Raw genomic sequence first — 23,171 nt, forward strand, 5'->3', positions numbered from 1 at the left:
GGCCACTTTTTTTATACCACTTTTTGGGTACCATTTTCAAAAGGGTACCAAAAGGTGAAGCAAGACGCACAGCTGAACGCTATTGGTTTACAGAGATACATCACTAGCTTGTGCACAAGCCAGGAGAATCAAAACAATGGAAGCGCCATTTTTAAATTCACAGCCATTACATAGTAATAATATATACATATATTAACGACCAACGGTCAACCCTAGCATAAACAAACCTTGTTGTCATCTTGATGAACAGCCACAAAGCCAAGAAGAGCAGAATCTACCCTTCCCTGTAGTTGTTTACAAGGTCGTTTAAAGCACGAGGGGTTTCGCTTTCTTGTGTGCACTCCTCACACGTCTATATTTAAAATAATGCACTTCTTAAGCTGATAACAACGTGCACATGATTATTGAAGTGCATCTGACATCCGATCCTTTCAGAAACGAATCAACGTGAGAGTGAAGTGTGAAAAAACAAAGGAGAAGCTGAAAAAACAAAGGAGCAAATGATTCTTTCAGCAACCTAAACCATGAACAAACTACCATGTTTAACTATTATCATCATTTTTTGGACTATTAAGAACTCTGGAATGACTGAGTACTTTCTAACAGAGGTCACATGTGCTGGTGAAGATTAAAGAGATACATATGAGAGGTTTGCACTGACTGTGGGCTGCTATGTGTTGCTTTTGAACTCAAATAAGGACTAAATGTATGCTTTGTGTACTTTTGTTCTGTAAGTAGTAACATATCAGAGACTGTAAGGGTCTGTATGTGCTCATATATGTTGAATTTATTTATTTATTTTATATAATCGCAGACGTTACAGAAGGCTATTTCACCCTATCATTGATCTGCAGTTATAATCAAATCATGTTCATAGAAAGGTTAGTAATGAACATTTATACACAAGTATTTATGTGTATAAAGCATCTGTTCCGTGAGAAGTGCTTGTCGTAAGATATATGAACGACTTGTAGACATTTCCTCGAGCGAGAATGACGTCGACTGAAACTTTGTCGTACACCACACCCACCATTCCCTTTTGGCAGTGGAAATGCAAGCCTGATAAAGGTGACCCGTACCAAACCACTCAGTGGAAATGGGCCATTAGAGCATTAGGGAGAGGTTGCAAATGGAAAACAAACAGAAGCCTCAGACAAACTTATAAACACTCGATTTATTCAATAAAACTAGCATGCCAAACCCACTCGTTTCTGCACTCGTGAAAACCTTCAGGCTTTAGTTTTTGGCAGCGTTCAGCACAGTGTCCAGAGCGCTCTGAGCGTCCGTGATCTGCTGCCGGAGTCTCTGTCTCACTCCATCATTTGAGGCTTTCTTCAGCATGGTCTGCATGTCTTGGATGGCGGCTCGGTAACCGGTCACGTTGTGAAAAACGCGGATGACTCGATCTCCGGTGCTCACTAGGAAGCGGTTGTTGATGTCGAACTTCAGGTCGGTTATTTCCCCGTTGTGAACGCTGTGAAACTCCTCTTCTAGTTCACCGGTGGTGGCGTTATACATGGCTATATCGCAGACGTTTGATATGGCGACTACGCGACCGTCGGGGGACAGGGCGATGCGGCTGCCCTCGGATACTTTACAGGGCACCGTCCGGAGCAAATACGGGTCCTGCTTTTTCTTATACTCCACATCAGTGTCCCACAGCTTCCATGTGCCGTCTTTGGACACCGTCACCATTCTGAAAAAAGGAGCGATTTATTGTTGTTAACATGTTATTGAGTAAGAATAACATCAGTGTGCACATCTCAGAAAGTCTTAGAGGCAGATGCTCGATTTAGGCATTGGACAAGTTAAAATATCTAGAAAGGGTCAGTGATACAGATAAAACTTTACTGCAGAGGGAAGTTTTTATATTCACACATTAAATACCTTGATTTCTATGGGTTGAATTTGGATGTAGATTTTAAAAAATATATAATTATATGTGTTTATGCATGTATATTTGTGTTTTTTTTTTTAATGTAGTAATTTTTATTTTGTTTCGATTTGTTTGTATTTTTCTTGTTTACTTATTCTTAGGTTAATTGCCTAGATATTTGCACTAGACATCACACAGGGACCCTGAGCATGCGTCAATAGCGCCGCCATGTTTGTACAGTGCTGCATTCAACTGCACTAGTCAAGACAGTGTGCCAGATGTGAAGATGCTGGACTGTCTTTAGCGCTGTGTGCGGGTGTAGTAATAAGCAAATTAAGAAAACGAAGCACAAAGGCAGAACATTTCATAGGTAAGATTTGTATGACACAAACTCTTCTGCTAGACAAGCAATGTTATTGATGGTAATACAGTCACTTACTGCACTGACCATGAGGCAAAGAAGCACCAACTTGCACTAAATACTAGACTTATGCTAGTTGTGTTGAATAAAATAAGCAAAAAAAGTAAAAGAAATATGACAACAAGATGCTGCGGTGCCAGACTTGTATTATTGTCGGCTAGGTGAACGAGTCATTCATAAAGAAGATTCATTCACAAACAAATTAGATCAAATTTAACAAGGAGGGAGGATAATACATTTCCATACACACAAACACACACTCCTTCTCAGGAATGCCCGTGCGATCACTTATCCATCGCTATAGAAGTGATGTAAAATTATAATTTTCGTAATTTAAAAAAGTATTTGCATACTGAACACCGGGAAAACTTCTGATCATAGACATATGTATATATGTGTATATCCTGGGATCTGGATGTCCAGTCCTCCACTCCACCTTGGTCCTGCATTTCAAAGGAGCGCTACCCTGTACTAAACTGGCAGCTCTATTGACGCATTCCTTCCGATAGACAACAATAGTGTAGGCGACATCTAATGTAAATATCTATGGGTTAATTGGGGTGATCATTGTTTGCAGGTGTGATGTCTAAAGTTTGACTATATCTAGGGTTCTCTTGTATGACCTGATGAAGACCTTGTGGTTCAAAACAATTATAATAATTAAATTAGTCTTTTGGGAGCTAAAGTGGCAGTGTGCCGATTATTTTCACTTGTTCTAATATGTTATTAAGTGTCATTTTAGGGGCGTTTATGCAAATTTTCAACTTAATAATAGAAAAAAAAATTGTACATTTTGGTTTCACAATATTCAAAGACGCTATAATAACACTGATAATACTAAAGTAACATAGATTAATGTTTTAATATTTCAAAAATTAAGACATAAGACAACTCACATATATATATATATATATATTTATATATATATATATAAAACTTATCAAATGATCAAATCTATAAAATAAATATTACTAAAACTACAATTAAAAATGTACAATACAAAAGTTCATTCAAAATAGCGGTAAGAGCACATAAATACATGTTAAAACTTAAGAAAATTAATGTAAAAAATAATTAAAGTAAGTACATGACATCATCACAGTGATTAAAATACAGAAATGGAGGCTGTAAAATATTCATAAATGTGTCATTTTATGTAAATAAGGCTAAAATAGCACTGATAAATTAAGCTTTTAACAATTTTTCATGTGAAAAATCATATTTTAAATCTACAAAATTGACAAAGCTAAATAAAAATGACAAACTTGGACTAAACTTAACTGCTAAAATAGTGTATAAATAACACTAAAATAACACATAATTTAACACTTACATAAAAAATATTTATAAAAAGGCAATATAAAAATGTACAGAACAATTATTTTATATTAGTGAAATATAAAATCTGATGCATTTGTATTATTATCATCATTATTTTCAGCAGTAAATGAAGAGCTAATCTTGCCTTCGAGAGTCATTGGAGAAATCAAAGGAGTAAACCCCAGCCGAGTGTCCCTTCAGGTCAAAGGCACGGGCCACTTCTCTGAACTCCCCTGATTTACCAAAGCAAACCTCCCACACCTTCACATCCGGGGTGAAGCCACAGGACGCTACAAACCTTAGGAGAAGATGAAAAAACAACACAAAAAACATGTTTTAATATGCATTTTAAGCAGGTGCTGCCAACATGCTTATTGAAGGAAAAGATGCAAACTTTGAGTTTCTTTCTTACGATTTAATTTTCAAAAAAGTTAGTGAAGGCTAAATCATTGCTTAAAGCATTAAAATATAAAAACATAAAGAGAAATGCTTTACAAGAACTACATAACATCACCCAAGACACTGCATGTGAAAACAACAAAAACAATATGCAACTGAGGCATTCACGGATTAAATGTGTGCACTCATTTCTAGCACAATTTTCTTTTTTGGGATATTTTGGAAACCTTTACAAATGTTTCCATATGTCAGAAAATACAGCAAACCCTCAAGAGAAAGAAAAACAAACAAAAGAAAGAAACAACGGATGACAGAAAAAATAAAAGCAAGAAAAAAGAAAAATTGAAAGAACAAAAGAACAAAAGAACAAACGAAAAAATTTAAAAACAAACAAAATAATGAAAAACAACAGGAATAAAATAAAAATTTCAAAGAACAAATGAAACAAAATTGAAAGAACGAAAGAAAAAAACAAATAAAAAAGTAAAGAACAAATAAAAGAATGAAAGAAAAAATTCAATGAAGGAAAGAAAGAAAAATTTTAAAAATAAATCAAATAAAGAAAAAAACTTAAAGTACTAAAAGAAACAAAAGTAACAAAGTAACAAAAGAAAAATGTATAAAATGAAGAATGAAAGAACTGAAAAAAGAAAAAACTAAAGAAAAAAACAAGAACAAACAAAAGAATTTCAAAAAGAACAAAAGAATGAACGAAAGAAAGCGAAAGAAAGAAAAAAATTTAAGAAAAAAGAAAGAAAATTTTTTAAAAATGAAGGAAATAAAGAAAAAAACTGAAAGAACTAATGAAAGAACAAAAGGAAAAAAAACAAGATAAAACAAAACAAATAGAAAAAAAGAACAAAAGAAAGAAAGAAAGAACAAACAAAAGAATTTCAAAAAGAACAAAAAAATGAACGAAAGAAAAATTATGAAAAAAGAAAGAAAAATTTAAAAAAATGAGGGAAATAAAGAAAAAACTGAAAGAACTAAAACAAAAGAAAAATGTAAATAAACAAAAGAAAGAAAGAAAGAAAGAACAAAACAAACAAAAAACATTTTTAGAATAACAAAATGTTGTATATAATCAGGCACAATATGGGATGAACACATGCCTTGGTAAAACCTTCAGAATTCAGATATGAATAAAACTCAAAAGTTTGGTTTTTAAGTGTTGCTGGACTGGAGATTTATGGCTCAGTACAGCAGAAAAAAACAATACGCATTTTGAGAAAACAGCCTTTAAAAATATGTAATTTAATATCTGCAAACACAAATTGATAAAGTACAGCAAAACAAACAATTAAATGTGTAAATGGATGGTTTCTTTCCAATAGACTAAACAAAAATAATAACCAAACTTTATAACGAAGCCGAAAATCTCAAGACTGAATATATCTCAAACATAAACCCAAATTATTTGGAACCAACCTTCCACATGGTGACACTGCTGCATGCGAGTTAGTCATCTGATTGGTGTTAATAGTGGCTAAAACCTCTCCCTTCAGGTCCCAGATCACAATGGTTGTGTCAACAGAGGCAGACATGATAAATTTGCCTGAAAATAGCACATAAAACCAGCAATCAAGCATTGCATTATATTTACATTGAACCATTTTACAGAAGCTTTTATACAAAGTGACTTAGAAAAAAATACAATATATTTGCACAATATATAATTTCAACATCGATATCGCAATGTGTGTCTGCATTAGTCACATGGCAGGATATGCATTGTTGAGTTTGCATTAAAGCCGAGCAGCACAACAGTTGAGAACACTTGAGATTTGTGGAGTCATTGCAAATTATAACCATTAAAGAAGTTTATCATTTGAATGTGTTTTAAAGGCATTTAAGAGCCCTTAAAGCATTTAGGCACACAAAAAAATAACATTTGTAACTTTAATGAAGAACTATGTGGCAATTGTGAGCACATAAAAAAACTGGAACACTTCAGATACTAAAAGTCATGAGAAGCTGAAGTGTGCGTCATGTGACGTCATAAAAAAATCATTGATTCTTATTGGTGGAAGTAAGAAACTACATTTGAATGTGAACTAGACTATAAATAACCTGAAATGGACAGTTCCCCACAAAAAAAATTATTCTGTCATTAATTACCTTCAGGTCAATCCAAAAACATCATCATCAAAATAAAAACAAGATATTTTACATAAAATCCAAGAGTTCTCTGATCCTCCAAAGACAACAAGAGACTTTCAAAGTCCCTAAATGTACCAAAAAACATCCTCAAAACATGTGACATCAGTGTTTCAATTGTAATGATATGAAGATACATTTCTGTGCACATAAAACCAAATTAATGACTTTTTTTCCAATACTTTCTTCTCTTCAGTGTCTGTTCAAAGTGTGCGTTTATAAGCAAAATTACGATTGAACCACTGAGAACACATCTTTGACTTTTGCAGTTTTGGGCAAGCTACTAGAAAAATGTAGTGAGCTAAGTTATTAGTTACTTTATTTAAAATGTAGCTTAACTACACTAAAATCTACCCTCTTGAAAATGTAACAAGCTAAGCTAAAAGAAACTTGGCAAAAGTAGCTTAGCTACATCTAAGCTATTTTTGCAATTTTCATTTTTAAATCAAAGGAACTTCAATCCAAGGCAATCATATCTTAGCGATCAATAAAACCGTCAATGAAACATAGGAGGCATAATAGTTCAGTTCAGCTATTTACTGTAATATGCTGTACTAAACAAAAACAAATTATAGTATATAACAGCAAAAACTAAAAAATCTAATAAAACCAGGTGTTACACATTTAAAATACTATAGTCATTTATAGTAAAGGGAAATATTCAGCACTCCTCTCCCTCTGTAATCTTTTAATCAAGCAAGTTTCTCGTGTCAGCACAAGGATTGTTTGGCAATGTCACCGACCAGAGTGAGAGATTGCAGTAACGCACCAAAAAGTTTGTTGTCGACCACCGTAAAACAGGAAGAAGAAATTCTTGCCATCATATGGATTTACTTTCATTGGCTAGACACTGGCCTCACAGCTCTGTGAATGTCAGTGCTGTCACTTTTTGATCCGCGATCGGTAAATGTAGCTTGTGTGGACGCTACTGTGCTACTTTTTTTTTAAATAATAGCTTCGCTACAGAAAAGCTATTTGATTAATAAAGTAGCGACGCAACCGACAAGCTACTGAGAAATGTAGTTAAACTAGTGGTGTCACTACTTGTAGCGACGCTACTGCCCAACACTGGTCTTTTGATACCTTTCTGGACTTTAAATGTATTGGGACTCTTACCGTACGTTCACACCGAAAGCGGCGAGAGCGTCCAAGGTCGCTCTGGCCACCCTGGCGACAACGCTGTCTGCCTTCAGCTCCGGCGGCGAGAGCGTCAAAACTCGCTACATTGATCTCGTACTTAAAGGAGCCGTTGCAGCATATCAGTTACATTCCTGCATATAAGGCATGTTTTTAGCGTGAAAATGTTGCGCACTTCTTATTAAATTCATAAAACAATGGAAGATCAAGTTGCGTGTGGTGTGGCTTTGCTCTATTTATCCAATATGTGTCCATATGTCTGAAATATCCTGAAGCAGCTATACTGTTTTGTACTGTCACATCGAGTGAGATTCCCGCTTTTTAAAGATAAATTTATATAACATTAATGAACATCAGTAACTCGCCAGTAACTTATTTAATGTATGTTCCTGTAAGAAAACATTGTAAATAATTGGAAATCCGGCGACAGCAATAATCAAACCCTTGGGAACAACTGTGGTCAGAACCAAAGTTCACAGGTCTGTGTTCTCTGAACTGCTATCAAGCGATGGACGTCTTCATTCTAATTGCTTGCCGCCGAACCGCGTCATAGCACATTACCATAAAGTTGACTTCATTTCAACTCTCCTCGACGCTCACGCCGGCGAAGACGCGCCGCGCTGCTCCTCGCCGCTTATCGTCGCCTATCGCCGCCGGCTCTCATTGAAAATGAATGACTTCCGGCTACTTTGACGCTCTCGCCTCTTTCGGTGTGAACGTACGGTTAGGGCAAACTCACACTAGGTACAATTGCTTTGAACCGGGCCGAAGCACGCTTGTCCCCCCTCCAGTCTCCCCCAATGGCCCGCACTCACATTACATTTGGGCCTGGGCACGCTTTCGTCATCGATGATGCGCTGTTCAGTAAGCGCTCGTGCTCAGCACAGTGGAGATTTCTTTAGTTATTCTTTAGTTACACCGTTTTAGTCGTTCGATGCAGTGACAGTCAAAAACAGATCGGCCACTTTTGACGCTCATAAACAACCTTAAAGTCCTCGTGCTGCAGGAATTATGAGGTTTGCTAAAGGGGCAGTGCAGTGAGTGGTTTGCGTCTTTAATAATCTATGACAGTTTGCGTTCATTGAACAGTAAGAATGATGAATAAATCCATATGAAACAGTCCCATAAAAATCATCACTCGTCCTCAGTTTCGGGCTCAAGCGCGCTTTGCACTCACACTACAAGCATACCACGCCTGAGCCCAAGTGAACCGTGCTCTTCTTCCAACTGGGCCAGGGCCGGCCAAGTGAACCGTGCCTGAGCCCGATTCAGAGCACTCACACTTCTCAAACGATCTGGAAAACAGGCCTGGGCACAGTTCAGATAGCACAGTGTGAGCACGCCCTTACTGTCCGTGGAGGGCAAGAGAGCTCCTGGATTTTACCGAAAATATCTTAATTTGTTTTCCAAAGATGAACAAATGTCTCATGAGTTTGGAATGGTATATAATTAATAACAGAATTTTCTTTTTAAGTGAACTAAGCCTTTAGGACCGTAAGAAATTAGTCTTCCAGACCCAACTACCACTCTAAATGGTGCGTTGATGCTCATTTCTCAAAAGGGCTATAGATGATAGATTTTGGTTGTACGATAATAGTATAAGAAATAATCACAGTATCACGGTTAACACAATTATTGTGTTCCTCCATTTAAAAATACTACTAGTTTAGAAAATCACAAGAAAACTTCTTATATTTTAAAGTGTTAATTATCACTGCTCATTAACCACTTAAAACAGCACAAAATAATAAAAATAAATAAATAAAACTCCATTTCTCTTTGGACTTAAAAATAAATAAAAAATGTTTTTGGCATTTAAACATAAGTAAGAATAATAATTTAACACTGAAAATAAACAACATAACAATAAAATAAATAAATAAATAAATAAATAAACAGTTTTTGTCTAATGTAAATCTAAGCATATTAGATAAGTATTTCCCTTTTAAATAGAACAAATGTAGTCAAAGACTGCTGAACCTCGGTCTGAAAGGCACTATTATGCGTGCAAACCATGTGCCTCCATTGGAAATAACGAACTTGTGCGCGTAAAAGATGGGATATGTGAATGGCCCTTAGTTAAAATCCTCCTCAGCCGTCGGCACAATAGCCTAGTGGTTAGCTCGCCGACATATGGTGCAGTAGCACGTCAGGGCGTCACGAGTTTGAATCCCGGCTCGAGGACATTTTCCTACCCTACCCCCTCTCTCTCTCTCCCACTTCGCTTCCTGTCTCAAAAACTGTCCTATCTAAAAAAAGGCAAAAAGGCCAAAAATAAATATTTGAAAAAAAAAAATCCTCCTCAGCCATAGTTAAAATAAGCCCTTGATCCTGTGAGTGTGCGTGCGTATTGTGTACAAGCTTAGAACTTTAAACTGGCGCATTGTTGGCATAACTTTTAGTTGCAGCAGTTTTGTTCCATGCAGAAACCTGGTGTTGAGAAGCCTTTACGATTAATTAACAGTCACAAAATAAGCCATGCTTAACAGTGAAATCGGTTAATCATTGCATCCCTAGAGTGGACACAGAGAACCATCTCAATGGGGTGTCGAAACTGTATTAACATACAGAACACAGCCAATGAGCAACTTCATGTACATCTAAAGCAGGGGTCTCAAACTCGCGGCCCGCGGGCCATTTGCGGCCCTCAGTGCAATATTTTGTGGGAGAGAAAGCGCTCCCCACTCCGCTGATTCTATCCGTACACAGCGGTCACTGGCATTCCCCGCCCGTCGTGTAAACAAAGGGGCGGGGATGCCGGTGACGTCACCACACACCCCGCCCCTTTGTTAGACGCTGTGACGGGCGGGAAGTGTTAGGAGGGAACTCGCGCCGGCCAGAACCAAGGTAAGCTGTTCCCGCCCCTGCCTGCCACTTAGCTACCTATCTGCAGCCTGCCACCTACCTAGCTAAAGCCTGCATCTTATATATATTATAGGTAGATACAGACTGGTACAGACTGATGTGACTGGAGTGGGATGGGGGTGTTTTATTTGTACATATATACGCCTTTTTTTTAGGTGAGGGAATGGAAGTTTTGAGTGAGTTCCCCCACTTTTTTCCCTAGGACTTGACCCCTGGCACAGCGGTCAGAAAAAGATTGAATTGAAGAGAGGCCGGCAGTCGGCAGGAGAGTTTGTGTGTGGGCCACACCTGGAATCAATTTGACTTAGAACAGACAGAGAAGAATTAGATTTTATTACAGAGTTAGATTTTGTCATACCCCCCTCATGACTTCATCAAAGCCTGCAGTGAAGAGAAATGATGATCATCTAAATGATGATCATCTTCAAGCCATACTGAGGGTCTCAACTGCTTCCGCTCTAAAGCCAAATGTGGTTCAGATTTGTGAGAAGAAGCGCTGTCAAGTCTCTGGCAGCAAGAAGTAGGCAAAAGATGCCATGTTCAGAAGAACTGTTCATAATCTTCACTCAATGTTCTATTAATGTTCAGGACACTTCATGTTCAGAAGAAATAATTAAGACTGTTAATAATGACATTTGAGGACTTTTTTTTTGTGAAATCCCTTATGCGGCCCAGCCTCACCCAGACTTTGCCTCCTGCGGCCCCCAGGTAAATTGAGTTTGAGACCCCTGATCTAAAGGCAGTAAATTAAAACTGCATAAAAAGTTTAATTTAAGAATGTTCAGTGTTCATTCTGACTCCGCTGAACCCAGGGTACAACCGTGTCATTTGAAACTGCTTTGCTGAATAAACATCTTCATTAAGATCTTTTATGTCCTCATCAGGTTTTCACACATTGATACTAACACCCCCCCAGCAAAACAACTTTAATTTCGATTTCAGGAGCACTTTACTGACCCGTCTCAGCAATTCCAATGTTGATAATCACTCCCTTGTGTTTCTGTGGGAAATCTCCAGGGGCGGCTTTGAAATTGAACGTCCCATCATCCTTTTTGACCATCTTATAGATACGAATGGTCTCTCCATTAGCCAACCAGGTGATAAAAGCTCTAGGGACAAAACAAAACAAAGCAGTCAGCAGTATGAACAGACAATCCACAGAGGAAGAGAGGATACATTATAAAGGCTAGCCGCACCGGGAATCTGGGCTAAAACGGACGAGCGTGGCGTGGTCAAACTCAATGTTGGCTCGCAAGCACTTGTGATCTCGGTCCAGGAAGTCTTTAGTGCTCCAGATCCTGATGGTTCGGTCATCTGAGCAAGACGCAAGGTATTTGCCATTGCTGCTAAAGTCCAGGCAGGTCACATGACCACTGTGACTCTAAAAGAGGGAAATGAAAAACAGATTAATGGACTCTTTTTACAACACTGTTAAGTTTGCAAGACATGTTTAACGTTCAACATAATCTTAAATCATTAAATTGGGCAAATGTCTTTTTTAGCCAACATATTAAAGTAACAGTTTTATATTTTACTACATTAAAAAATAAGTTGTGTTGTGCAAAGTACCATTACTCAAGAGATAAAATAACCTTCAAGTTAAAAAACTAGTTTCTTAATATTTTTTGTGGAATTCATTATACATTCAGAAATTAGCAATGAAAATTACGTAAAAAAAAAAAACATTATTTGTTTTAAATATTATCCCTTTGTAAACTTTAAATAAGAATAAACTCATTCATTTCTTTAACATCTCAATTCTACTGGTTCCCTTGACGTGCTCTGCCAGAAGATGACATCATGTGTTCATTATTATATAACAATCTGGAGATTTCAGCAGCAGGAATCACCTTAAGAGCGGAGGCCAGGAGCTGGTGTGTGAAGGTGTGCTGCTGCGGTCTCTCCTTACGGGGACGCTGCTGTTGCTGCTGCTGCTTCTGCTTTCTGGAAGGAGCTTTTGATGTGTTTTCCTCACCTGTCACATTAAATAGCAGTTTAATTATGAAGGCATGACACTGTAAAATTAAAAAGCACTATCCAACCTGACACTATAAAACCATAAACCACAATCCAACCTGACCGACTTACTTAAAATTAATTTAAAACATCATTCAATTCAATTCAATTTGTTTATTGTCTTGTGCACAGTAAGGAAACACGTTTCCCTGTACAATGAAATTCTTACTTTGCCATCCACAGCAAAGTCATACACATAACATACACACACACATGCACGCACATGACAGAAGTATAACTATGAAATGTGTGTGTATTAAATATCTATGAATGTAAATATTATATAATAGTGACTGTGGACTGTGATGTAAACAGTGTATAGCAGTTCTTAAATTTGTGCTTATGCATCACTAACAGTGTTGGGTGAAAATGTTATATATTAAGTTATAGTTATATTATAGTCATATATTAATGTATTGTAATCCTATCTTACTTTTTAAAAATATATATATCATAACATACTGTCGCATTACTTTCCTTAAAAAGTAATAATGTAACACAATTAGACACTTAAAAAGGTGACTTTAGATTATAATATATTTATTTATTGGGGTAAAGTTCGTTTTATATATTCGCACATTCAGACTCCTTTCTTAATAATATATATTTTTTCCTTCACTTTCGTCATTTGGTGAAGTTTGATGCACGCTGCTGGCTTGCATGGTTTGGGACTTGTGGAGCTGGGCATCGATGGATTTTCTTATCAGTTTTTGGACTTTCAGCAAATTTAGCCACACTTAACTGAACTCTGAAAACTGAACTGACAGAATTTCAATTTACTATAATTGTCTATGTTAAGCTACTTTACACAATCTGCATTGTAAAGGAGCTATGAAAATAAACATGAACTTAATCGAATAATATAATTTCAGAAGATTTCTTTGCAAAATCTAAATAGGGAAGTCATATTATCAGGCAATGACTAGCAAAGTGCAACATTGTTTAATGTCAATTAAATGGTGCAAATGTTGTTTTGAAGTATCATGTGATTTCAGACCCAATTATACAAAGTAACATGGAAAAGAATTTAGGAATCTTGTCACAAGTTGTCACTTTGTTAAAAAAAAAATGAACGAATGTCTGAATATAAACCAACTTTACCTCAAATATTAATTTTCCTTACTTTTAATTAAGAAACTTATTTAAGGGTTAGTTCACCCAAAAAATGGAACTGATGTAATTTACTCATCCTTGACTTATTCCAAACAAGTTTGACTGTTTGGCGAGGCGGTGGTGCACAGCAAGGTTGCTGGATTGAGCCTCGGTTAGGTCACTTGGCATTTTTGTGTGGAGTTTGCATGTTCTCCCCGTGTTCCCGTGGGTTTCCTCCAAGTGCTCCGGTTTCCCCCACAAGTCCAAAGACATGTGGTATAGGTGAATTAGGTATGCTAAAATTGACCGTAGTGTGTGTGTGAATGAGTGTGTATGGATGTTTTCCAGAGATGGTTTGCAGCTGGAAGGGCACCTGCTGCATAAAACATTTGCTGGATAAGTTGCCGGTTCATTCCGCTGTGGCGACCCCAGATTAATAAAGGGGTCAAGCCAAAAAGAAAAGGAATGAATGAATTAAGTTTGAGTGTTTTTTGTTCTGTTAAACACACAAGATGTAATACTGAGGCATGTTGGAAACCTGTAACCATCGACTTCCATAGAATTTTTTTTTTCATAGTATTTTGATTAGTTGTTACTTTGTTCAAGAAAAATAAACGAATGCCCGAATATAAACCAACTTTACCTCAATTATTAGTTTTCCTTACTTAATTTTAATTAGTTAATTTAATTAGTAAACCCCAAAATAGAAATTATGTAATTTACACATCCTTGACTGGTTCAAAACCAGTTTGAGGGTTTTTATTCTGTAAAACACAGAAGATAAAATACTGAAGCATGCTGGAAACCTGTAAACACCAACTTCCATAGAATTTGTTTTACCATAGTATTTTAGTAGTTGTCACTTTGTTAAAAAAATAACTAATGTCCGAATATAAACCAACTTTACATCAATTATTAATTTTCCCTAGTAAATTTTTACTGACAAGGATAGTTTACCCAAAATATACTTACCATACAAAACCTTTATTTCGTATTTATATTTTGTTAAAAACAAAAGAAGATATTTTGAAGAACCCTGTAACCATTGACTAACATAGTATAAAACACAATGGAAGTCAATGGTTACAGGTTTCCATCCTCGTTTAAATATCTTTTGCGTTCAACAGAAGAAATTTAAACTGGCTTGAAACAAGTAAATGCTGACAGATTTGTTTCATTTTGAAGTGAATTATCTTTTTAAGTTTGTAAAGGTGAATAAAAAAAACACTCACCAGGGGAGTCTTTCTTCTGTTCCGACAATTCGCCTTTCTGTCTGCCAACCGCCACGGCCACCAACACAACCAGCGCGCCTATCAGTAGCGACAGAGCAAAGATCGCTGCAAACTCCATCTTGGAGGGCTTTATGCCACGTTATCACTCCTGACACAGGTAAATAGACTATAGCATATAAAATATAAGACTTGCTGTATAGCAGAAGATCTGCGTTTCTGTAACTCGAGTCGCACTTAGTTCACTTCACTCCAGTGACCCGCTGGCAGCTTTACTTCTGGCTGTCCCGGTGCATCAAACTTTCCAGACTGACTTGACAATCCCCTGTATATGTTTAAAAAAATGCAGCACCTATTAAATGAGATGTCTGTATGAAATTATTCCTCGTAAAGAGGTTGTTGTCTGAAAGAATGAATTAACTTACTAGGGATCGAGTGCCAGATGGCTATTCAGCACTGCGCATGCGTACAAGTGGTATAATTCTCTCCTTCCTTGTTGAGCGAAGGAGTTCAGGCGAAAGTTCGAGCTCTTAGCGACTCTAGCGGTTTGGAGTCTCGGCAGAAATTTATTTAAGGGTTAGTTCACCCAAAAATTTAACTAATGTCATTAACTTATTCATCCTTGACTTGTTCCAAACAAGTTTGAGTGTTTTTGTTAAGTTGAACACACAAGAATATATACTGAAGCATGTTTGGAAACCTGTAACTATGCATCGACTTACATAGTATTTGCTTTTCTTAATAGTTACCGGCCTCGAACATTCTTCAATGTATCTTCTTTCGTGTTAAAAAACTGTTCTGGAACAATGGATGAGTAAATGATTAATGAATTATTATTTTTTAAATCCCTTTAATGACCCCTAACAAATTTCATGATATGTTTTTGCATTTGGATCATGCACAATTATTGTGGACCAGCAATGACAGAACATCCGGCTAACATTCCTGTATGATTTCGGTTTGTAATTTTTTGATGGCAACGAAATAAGAATGTTCTGGAAACATTCTCTTTTTTGGTAACCGAGATCTAAACTTCCCCAAACATTGTTTTAATAATGACATCATAAAGGACAACATTAAGCAAACATTCTCATAGCCTAGAGGAAATGTTCAATTTACTTAAATAAATCTCTCTTGCATAACCAATGACATTTTATTGCTAAAAATGTCCTTTGTTCCTTGTTTATTTACACGTGATATTATATGTACTTCATTTACGTCTTATTAATTATTTCAAGTCCAACACAACCAAGTCCAGCTCCATACATGCATTTATTAGGACAATTCATTTTTCTTTAAAAAAAAAAACAATTTAGAAAATAATTCCAGTTTGCACGTACAATACAATCTATCCAGGTATTAGATTTCTATTAATTTACTCTTTTTGACATCATTGATCCACATGTGCTACAGAATGACATCCTACAACAAATATAACTTTGTCCTTATTCTCAAAAACTAAAAATCCTGCTTCCTTTTAAAGAGATAGTTCACCCCAATAATGTTAAATGTAATCACAATTTACTCACCTTGAAGTGGCTCCAAATCTTTCTCCTGTTAAAAATAAAATCTCTATATATTTTCTATTTCAGATATTCTAAAAAAAAAAAAAAAAAATATATATATATATATATATATATATATATATATATATATATATATATATATATATATATATATATATATATATTTTTTTTTTTTTTTTAAATATTTGAAACCAGTATCCATTGACATCCATAGCATTTTGTCCTACTATGCATGTCAGTGTCTACCAGTTTTCAACATTCTTTAAAATATCTTATGCAATACTTTATATTTATAGTATTTATGTTGGACAGAAAAAAGGGAAATTAAATAGATTTGCAACAAACAGAGAGTGAGTAAACGATGACACAACGGTCATTTTCAGGTAAACGATCCCTTTCAAATTTCATTCAATGCATTTATCAACCAACTAAAGAAGATCACCTCCCATGATCTAAATAATGTGCAGCTCTTCTTTTAAATCAACTCAAATTAAACTTTGAGAGAAACACTGGAAATAGGCAAATTTTACAATTAGAATTACCCCAGTTTGTAACACTTTATAATAGCAAAACACTATGAATCATTTATTAAGCATTAGCAAATAGTGAATTCATTATTTGTTAAGCATTACCTCTACATTAATAGACATTTATAAGCAGTTTATAACTGCAGAAACAAATGCTCTGTTCTTGACTTATAAGCACATTTATAATCTTCTTAATGATTGTACTTTCATACTTTTTAATGATTATTTTTCATAACAAAATTAAGTATCGCATTATTTACAAATCATTTGTATTTAATAGTTGTGTTTTTTTTTACAGATCATTCATGATGAGTGAGTAAATAACTAATAAACTATTTAAATCAACATCTTTATATTTTATTATTCAGGCATATACTAATAGTTAATGTGCATGTTAATAAATGCTCAATTAACTCAGCTTCATCCTGTTTTGTGACCTAATCTAAAGCGAGGGTTATTTAATCTTTATACATCCTTGACAATTAAAAAAAAAGGACAATTAAAGGCTCAATATCAAATGAACAATACATCTTTGCAATCCTATCTAAAAGTAAAATGACTGTAAAGTTTAAACATTACTGAATAACAGGAGTGTCAAAATACAACAAACAATTGGATAAAACAACAATATAATAATTTAACAATATATTATGATGCAACTTTTCAATGTTATTTAGTGACGTTTTAAACTGCACAGTCATTTCACTTTACATAAGATTGCAAAGATTCATTTTCATTCGATACGGTTTCATATGTGTATCTTCAAACAAACAGAAATGAATGAAGTCATTTACTGTCTTTTGTTCCTGTTTAGACTATAACTGAGCCTTCAATTGTCATTTATTAGGGATTTATAAAAACATAAATATTATTATTTATTATACCCAATCTTTGTTTAGGTGACAAAACTGGATGAAGTTGAATTAATAAAGCATTTGTTAACATGCAAATTAACTATTAATATATGCCTGAATAATAAGAATTATAAATGTTAATTTAAATAGTTTATTAAACATTTATTTAGGCATTCTCAATAATCTTTTAAACCCAGAATCTTCTCTCAAATAACTGATTTGTAAATAATGCAATAATTATTTAGTAATAAAAAATTATAATTAACAAAGTATGAAAATACAATCATTAAGCACATTATGTATGTATGTATGTATGTATGTATGTATGTATGTATGTATGTATGTATATATATATATATATATATATATATATATATATATATATATATATATATATATATATATATATATATATATGTTCCCATAAGTCAAGAATAGAGCATTTGTAGCTGCAGTAATTAACTGCTTACTAACATCTATTAATGTAGAGGTAATGCTTAACAGATAATGAATTCACTATTAGCTAATGCTTAATAAATGATTCCCATTGTGTAGCCATTATAAAGTGTTACTAACAGGTTTAGTTTTATCATTTTTGAATCCATTCAGGCGATCTCTGCATCACTTTTTAGAGCACTTTTAGCATAGCTTAGCATAAATCATTGAATCGGATTAGACCATTAGCATCTCACTAAAATGGCCAAAGAGTTTTTCTAATTATTTTATTTACAGCTTGACACTTTTGCAGTTACATCATGTAAGACTGAAGGAAAATGAAAAGTTGCTTTTCAGTCTATAAAAAATATTCTTATAATCTAATTTTAATTATATTCTAATTTGATTAATTATAATATTTTATTCCTATTATCTTTATTTTCCTTCAGTCGTAGTACAAGATGTAACTATAGAAGAGTCAAGCTTTAAATTGGAAAATAATCTAAACTCTTCATTTTTGAGAAAGACGCTAATGGTCTAATCCGATTTAATTATTTATGCTAAGCTAAGCTAAAAGTGCTCCTGCTAGACCCAAACATCGGTAGAATTCATTCAAACATGATAAAACTCAAATGTTTAACTTTAGAACAGTGTTTCTCAACCATGTTCCAGGAGAACCATCAGCTCTGCACATTTTCATTGTCTCCTTAACCAAACACCGGATTCAGATCATCAGTTCATTAGCAGAGACTGAAAGACCTGTAATGGGTGCGACAGACAAAAGAAACATCCAAAACATGCAGTGTTGGTGGTCCTTCAGGAACGTGGTTGAGAAACACTGCTCTAGGGGACATGTAATTTCCAAAAAAAGTGGAGTGTTCCTTTAACAAACAGAAGTGCTTAATCCCGATCACATTGGTCCAAATCAACTTCCAAAAATCTGACCTTAGCTCTAATAAATCTTCAAGTCTCAGTAGCTGAACATCTGTGGCGCAGCGGTGGTCTGCTGTTGAGCAGGTCCTGTGACTTGCGTCTGAATCTGATGTCTTTGTTCTGGGAGTGTTTGTGGCTGATCCGAAGGCTCCTGAGGGGCCGCTGTGTCCGTCTGAGGGTCATCTATGCTGGCGGTGTGAGCTCCATCGGCTGCCACGGGCCGCCAGGTTAAAGCAGGCTGCTCCAGCTGATGGGGAAGGGGGTTGACGAAGGTGGTGAGGTTGATAAAATGTGCAACCGATTGTGGAGCCGTGGCCCCCACCGTGCCCACAGCCTCGGACTGGAGATCTGGCGGCCGGTTGTGCAGCATGGCTGAGCCGCTGACAGTGTCAAAGGTCACAGTGAGGATGGAGCTGTCCAGGGTGAGCGGCCGGTCAGATGGAGTTAGGTGACTGACAGCCACCGGCTGCAGGTTACTAAACTGGGCAGGAGCAGGGGCTGTGATGGGGGTCACGGTGATGTTGGTTAAATTGACTGAACTGGAAGACACCGGAGGGGCGCTGGGGTCGGTCAACACTACCACCTGTGTGTGTACATTGGGCAGAGGAGATTTGTCAATACACAGAATGTAGATATTTCAGACCATTCATTCATTCATTCATTTATTTATTTACTTTCCTTCAGATTAGTCCCATATTTATCAGGGGTCACCAAAGAGCCACCGTGTTGCTCCCTATTTGAGATCAATAAGATCAGCATATTTACCCATTTGGTGGACATCCTGTCATATTTGCCATGAGCAGATCAGTAAAACTGCACAATGTGTTACATGTGTGTGAGTGTGTTTGTGTGTGTACGCATGAATGCTGTAAAAGCATTTCTGTGTGGCTTATTCATCTTACTCTGGTGTTTTTGACTGTGGAAGGTTTCAATGTGTCCGAGTTGCTTTCTCTTTTTGCTGTGTATATCCTGACAGTCGACACAGATTATCCTTCTTTGAAACGACATGTCCTGAGAGTTGGCAGGGAAGAACCTACTTTAAGACGTCGAGGAGAACCAGAATATATAATTATTTAAAGGCACAGGCACAAAAATAGCTACAATTCCCTCTGACCCAAATATTGACATTTTCAACAGGATATATTTGGTAATCTGATGGATATTTGTTATTTATTTATTTTTTTTGTTTAGATTATTTGTTTACAGGGTCAATGCACATTAATAAACATTACTGTAAAATGTGCCAGAATTAGCCAAGAATGGCTATTTTTCATCTGTTGACTTGAAACTTTACAGATGCTTTCTGGAGAAATAAAATAGGCTTCTTAATTTACATCTTGTTAGGGGCCAAAATTGGAGCCCTTTAAGAAGAAGACTATTCTGCTCACTAAAGCCGCTCTTCCACTGTGTGTTGCGGTTTACCAGAAGTTGGCTTGATACATCTAAGTTTGCATTTTCGTTGCAGTTAAGTACCCCATAATGTCCACGTGAACCGGAAGTTGCTGAGACTTTTATTTCAGTATGTTAATGTACTTCCAACTCAACTTAAATATTAGGTAGGGGCAGGGCTTTCTTTTGCACATCATTCCCTCATAGCTATCTGATAGTAAGAGGGGCGTGGTTAAGAATACTGATATGCAGTTGTATGAAAGCCCTCATGTTGATGTCAACAGAAGGATCGTCACTCTAAAGGTGGAAGCAAATGGTCAGTCGTTGATTGAAGATTACCGAAACAAATTTTTTTTTTAGGAGATTAAGTTGCACAGATTAGTTATTCAATTTAGGAATAACAACATGAGCTGTCAAAATAAACATTGAGAATTTTGATTCCACACAGACTTTAATGTCTATGTGAATCGGAAGTTGCTGAGACTTTTATTTTATTTTAGCATGTTAATGTACTTTTAACTGAAACAGAATATTAAGTAGGAGGCAGGGCTTTCTTTTGCACATCATTCCCTCATAGCTATCTGATAGTAAGAGGGGCTTAGTTAGGAATACTGATATTCAGTTGTATGAAAGCCCTCATGTTGATGTCAACAGAAGGATCGTCACTCCAAAGGTGGAAGCAAATGGTCATAGACTTTAAAGTCCACCTGAACCGGAAGTTGCTGAGACTTTTATTTCAGTATGTCAAAGTACTTCCAACTGAAACTGAATATTAGGTAGGGGCGGGGTTTTCTTTTGCACATCATTTCCTCATAGCTATCTAAGAGGGGCGTGGTTAGGAATACTGATATACAGCTACTATTTAAGCCTTCATGTTGACGTCATCAGATGGATCGTTACTCTAAAGATGGAAGCAAATGGTCAGTCGTTGATTGAAGATTATCGAAACCAAATTTTTTTTAGGAGATTAACTTGCACAGATTAATTATTCAGTTTAGGAATAACAACATGAGCTGCCAAAATAAACATTGAGAATTTTGATTCGACACAGACTTTAAAGTCTATGTGAACCGGAAGTTGCTGAGACTTTTATTTTAGTATGTTAATGTACTTTTAACTGAAACAGAATATTAAGTAGGAGGCAGGGCTTTCTTTTGCGCATCATTCCCTCATACCTATCTAAATAAGAGGGGCGTGGTTAAGAATACTAATAATCTTACATAGCGCTCATGTTGATGTCAACAGAAGGATCACCACTCTAAAGGAAGAAGCAAATGGTCAGATGTTGATCGAAGATTACCAAAACAAACTTTTTTTTTCAGTGGATTAAATATTCATCTTAAGAATAACAATGTGAGCTGGAAAAATAAACATTGAGAAATTTGACTCCACACAGACTTTAAAGTCAACGTGAACCGGAAGTTGCTGAGACTTTTCAGTATGTTAATGTACTTCCAACTGAAGCTAAATATTGAGTATGGGGCCGTGGCTTTCCTTTTGCAAATCTTTCCTTAGTAAGCATGTGATCCTTTCCTTCCGACCAGTGTACACCCACCTTTCAGGCTGCATTTATTTGATCAAAAATACAGTAAAAACTGTACAACTGTGAAGTATTATTAAAATTAAAAACATTATTGACTGTAGTCAATAAATTTCATGTGTTCCTTTTTATTCTTAAAAAAAAATTACAAATATTAATAGTGTGCTTCTTTTTTATTATTATTTTAAACCCACTGCAACTGCAAGTGACTTGGGGAGGGGGGGCAACTTGCATGAAATAAAATATCTGTTTATCAATATAGTTCAATTATTATTATTATTGATTGATTCATTTCATTTCATTAATCCCAGAGGGAAATTTATTTGTCGAAGGAACACACATCACACAAAATACAGTGTTAAATACACCATAAGGTAACAGTGCAATTCAATGCTCAGTTCAGGAAACTATATGCATTTGCTATATAGTAATGTACATGTTATTTGATTATATGTTATATGTACCTGCTGAATGCTCTGTACGGCAGAGTTGGTTTCATCTCCCACAGCAGCAGGAAACTCAGTGTTTTTGCTGGTGAAGTCGCTGTACTCGTCTGAATCTGACAGCTCGGGCTCATGAGGAAGGAGTTTTGCCCTCTTCTTGGAGTTCCTGGAGACTTTTTCAGTAAGAGAGCTTTTCTCCAGAGTCAGAGGAGGCTGAAAACAATGATTAATAATAAAAATATTCAAATGTCCCCCATGCAAAACTATCCTCCTTTCATTTTCATTCTCATGAAATAAAGGATTTTAAAGGACAAACCTGTGCAATACTGATGGTGGAGGCGTCGACTGTTGATGGTTCTGAAATATCAAATTCACTCAATCGTACCGCCACGATCTAGAGAGGAACCGCATGTCAAATGTTGTCAGAATCTGATACTTATTTTTAATCTATTAATATAATACATCATTATTATAAATTTAGTTATATAATAAATGATTAAAATTTTGCCTAGTGGATTAAAGGGTTGTGGCAATATATACAATTTTTAAAAAATTAGTGCTGCTAAATGATTAATAACAACTAATTACACACACAAACAAAAATTTGCATTTACAGAGGTTTGGGCATATTGTGTATATATAAGGCGGGCGATGCAGTGGCGCAGTAGGTAGTGCTGTTGCCTCACAGCAAGAAGGTCGCTGGTTCGAGCCTCGGCTCAGTTGGCGTTTCTGTGTGGAGTTTGCATGTTCTCCCTGCGTTCTCAGTTGAAAGACATGCGGTACAAGTGAATTGTCCGTAGTCTATGAGTGTGTGTGTGAATGAGTGTGTATTGATGTTTCCCAGAGATGGGTTGTGGCTGGAAGGGCATCAGCTGCTTAAAAATTCGATCAGTTGGCATTTCAAAGTGGGGTTTGCATGTTCTTCCCATGTTAGTGTAAGTGCTCTGGTTTCCCTCACAGTCCAAAAACGTGCTATAGGTGAATTGAATAAACTAAATTGGCCATAGTGTAT

At 35.9% G+C, this 23,171-nt stretch overlaps 3 protein-coding genes across 9 annotated transcripts in view; 1 reads left to right on the forward strand and 2 right to left on the reverse strand.

The window, feature by feature from the left end:
* mdh2 (malate dehydrogenase 2, NAD (mitochondrial)) overlaps positions 1-23,171 on the forward strand; it is a 181,365-nt gene that overhangs the window by 39,613 nt on the left and 118,581 nt on the right. The window lies entirely within an intron of this gene.
* Positions 1,160-14,986, reverse strand: tbl2 (transducin beta like 2). Of its 6 annotated transcripts, none has more exons than XM_087268923.1 (9): positions 14,938-14,986; positions 14,750-14,837; positions 14,516-14,593; positions 12,026-12,150; positions 11,372-11,556; positions 11,133-11,284; positions 5,445-5,571; positions 3,763-3,915; positions 1,160-1,696 (listed from the first exon to the last, which is right to left on the reverse strand). In XM_087268923.1, exons 6-9 carry the CDS (start codon positions 11,233-11,235, stop codon positions 1,237-1,239), a joined length of 843 nt encoding a protein of 280 aa, XP_087125049.1. In that variant the 5' UTR covers positions 11,236-11,284; positions 11,372-11,556; positions 12,026-12,150; positions 14,516-14,593; positions 14,750-14,837; positions 14,938-14,986; the 3' UTR covers positions 1,160-1,236.
* prdm15 (PR domain containing 15) overlaps positions 15,766-23,171 on the reverse strand; it is a 32,943-nt gene continuing 25,537 nt past the window's right edge. Inside the window, exons 22-25 of one of the 2 annotated variants that reach the window (XR_015501311.1) lie at positions 22,476-22,553; positions 22,181-22,372; positions 18,747-19,370; positions 16,303-16,547 (exon numbers count right to left, since the gene is read on the reverse strand). Coding sequence is in view for 1 of the 2 variants with exons in the window: in XM_087271012.1 (XP_087127138.1) it covers positions 18,825-19,370; positions 22,181-22,372; positions 22,476-22,553 (816 nt within the window). In the remaining variant the exon portion in view is untranslated. Of the gene's footprint in view, positions 19,371-22,180; positions 22,373-22,475; positions 22,554-23,171 lie in introns of both variants that reach the window. The other variant, XM_087271012.1, reaches the window with a different exon arrangement.

The sequence above is a fragment of the Danio rerio genome, chromosome 10 (genome assembly GCF_052040795.2).
Source record: "Danio rerio strain M-AB ecotype USA chromosome 10, GRCz13ab, whole genome shotgun sequence".
Taxonomy (NCBI): domain Eukaryota; kingdom Metazoa; phylum Chordata; class Actinopteri; order Cypriniformes; family Danionidae; genus Danio; species Danio rerio.

Bases quoted from the DNA above. Each gene is read 5' to 3' on its own strand.
- tbl2 (XM_087268920.1), bottom strand. From the start codon at position 14,633: ATGGAGTTTGCAGCGATCTTTGCTCTGTCGCTACTGATAGGCGCGCTG. The intron at 5,572-11,132 runs GTCAGTAAAGTG...TGCTATTTTCAG, and splicing joins CATTGGAATTGCTGAGACGG to GCAAATTTATCATGTCTGCC. The intron at 3,916-5,444 runs GTTGGTTCCAAA...TCTTCTCCTAAG, and splicing joins GCAGTGTCACCATGTGGAAG to GTTTGTAGCGTCCTGTGGCT.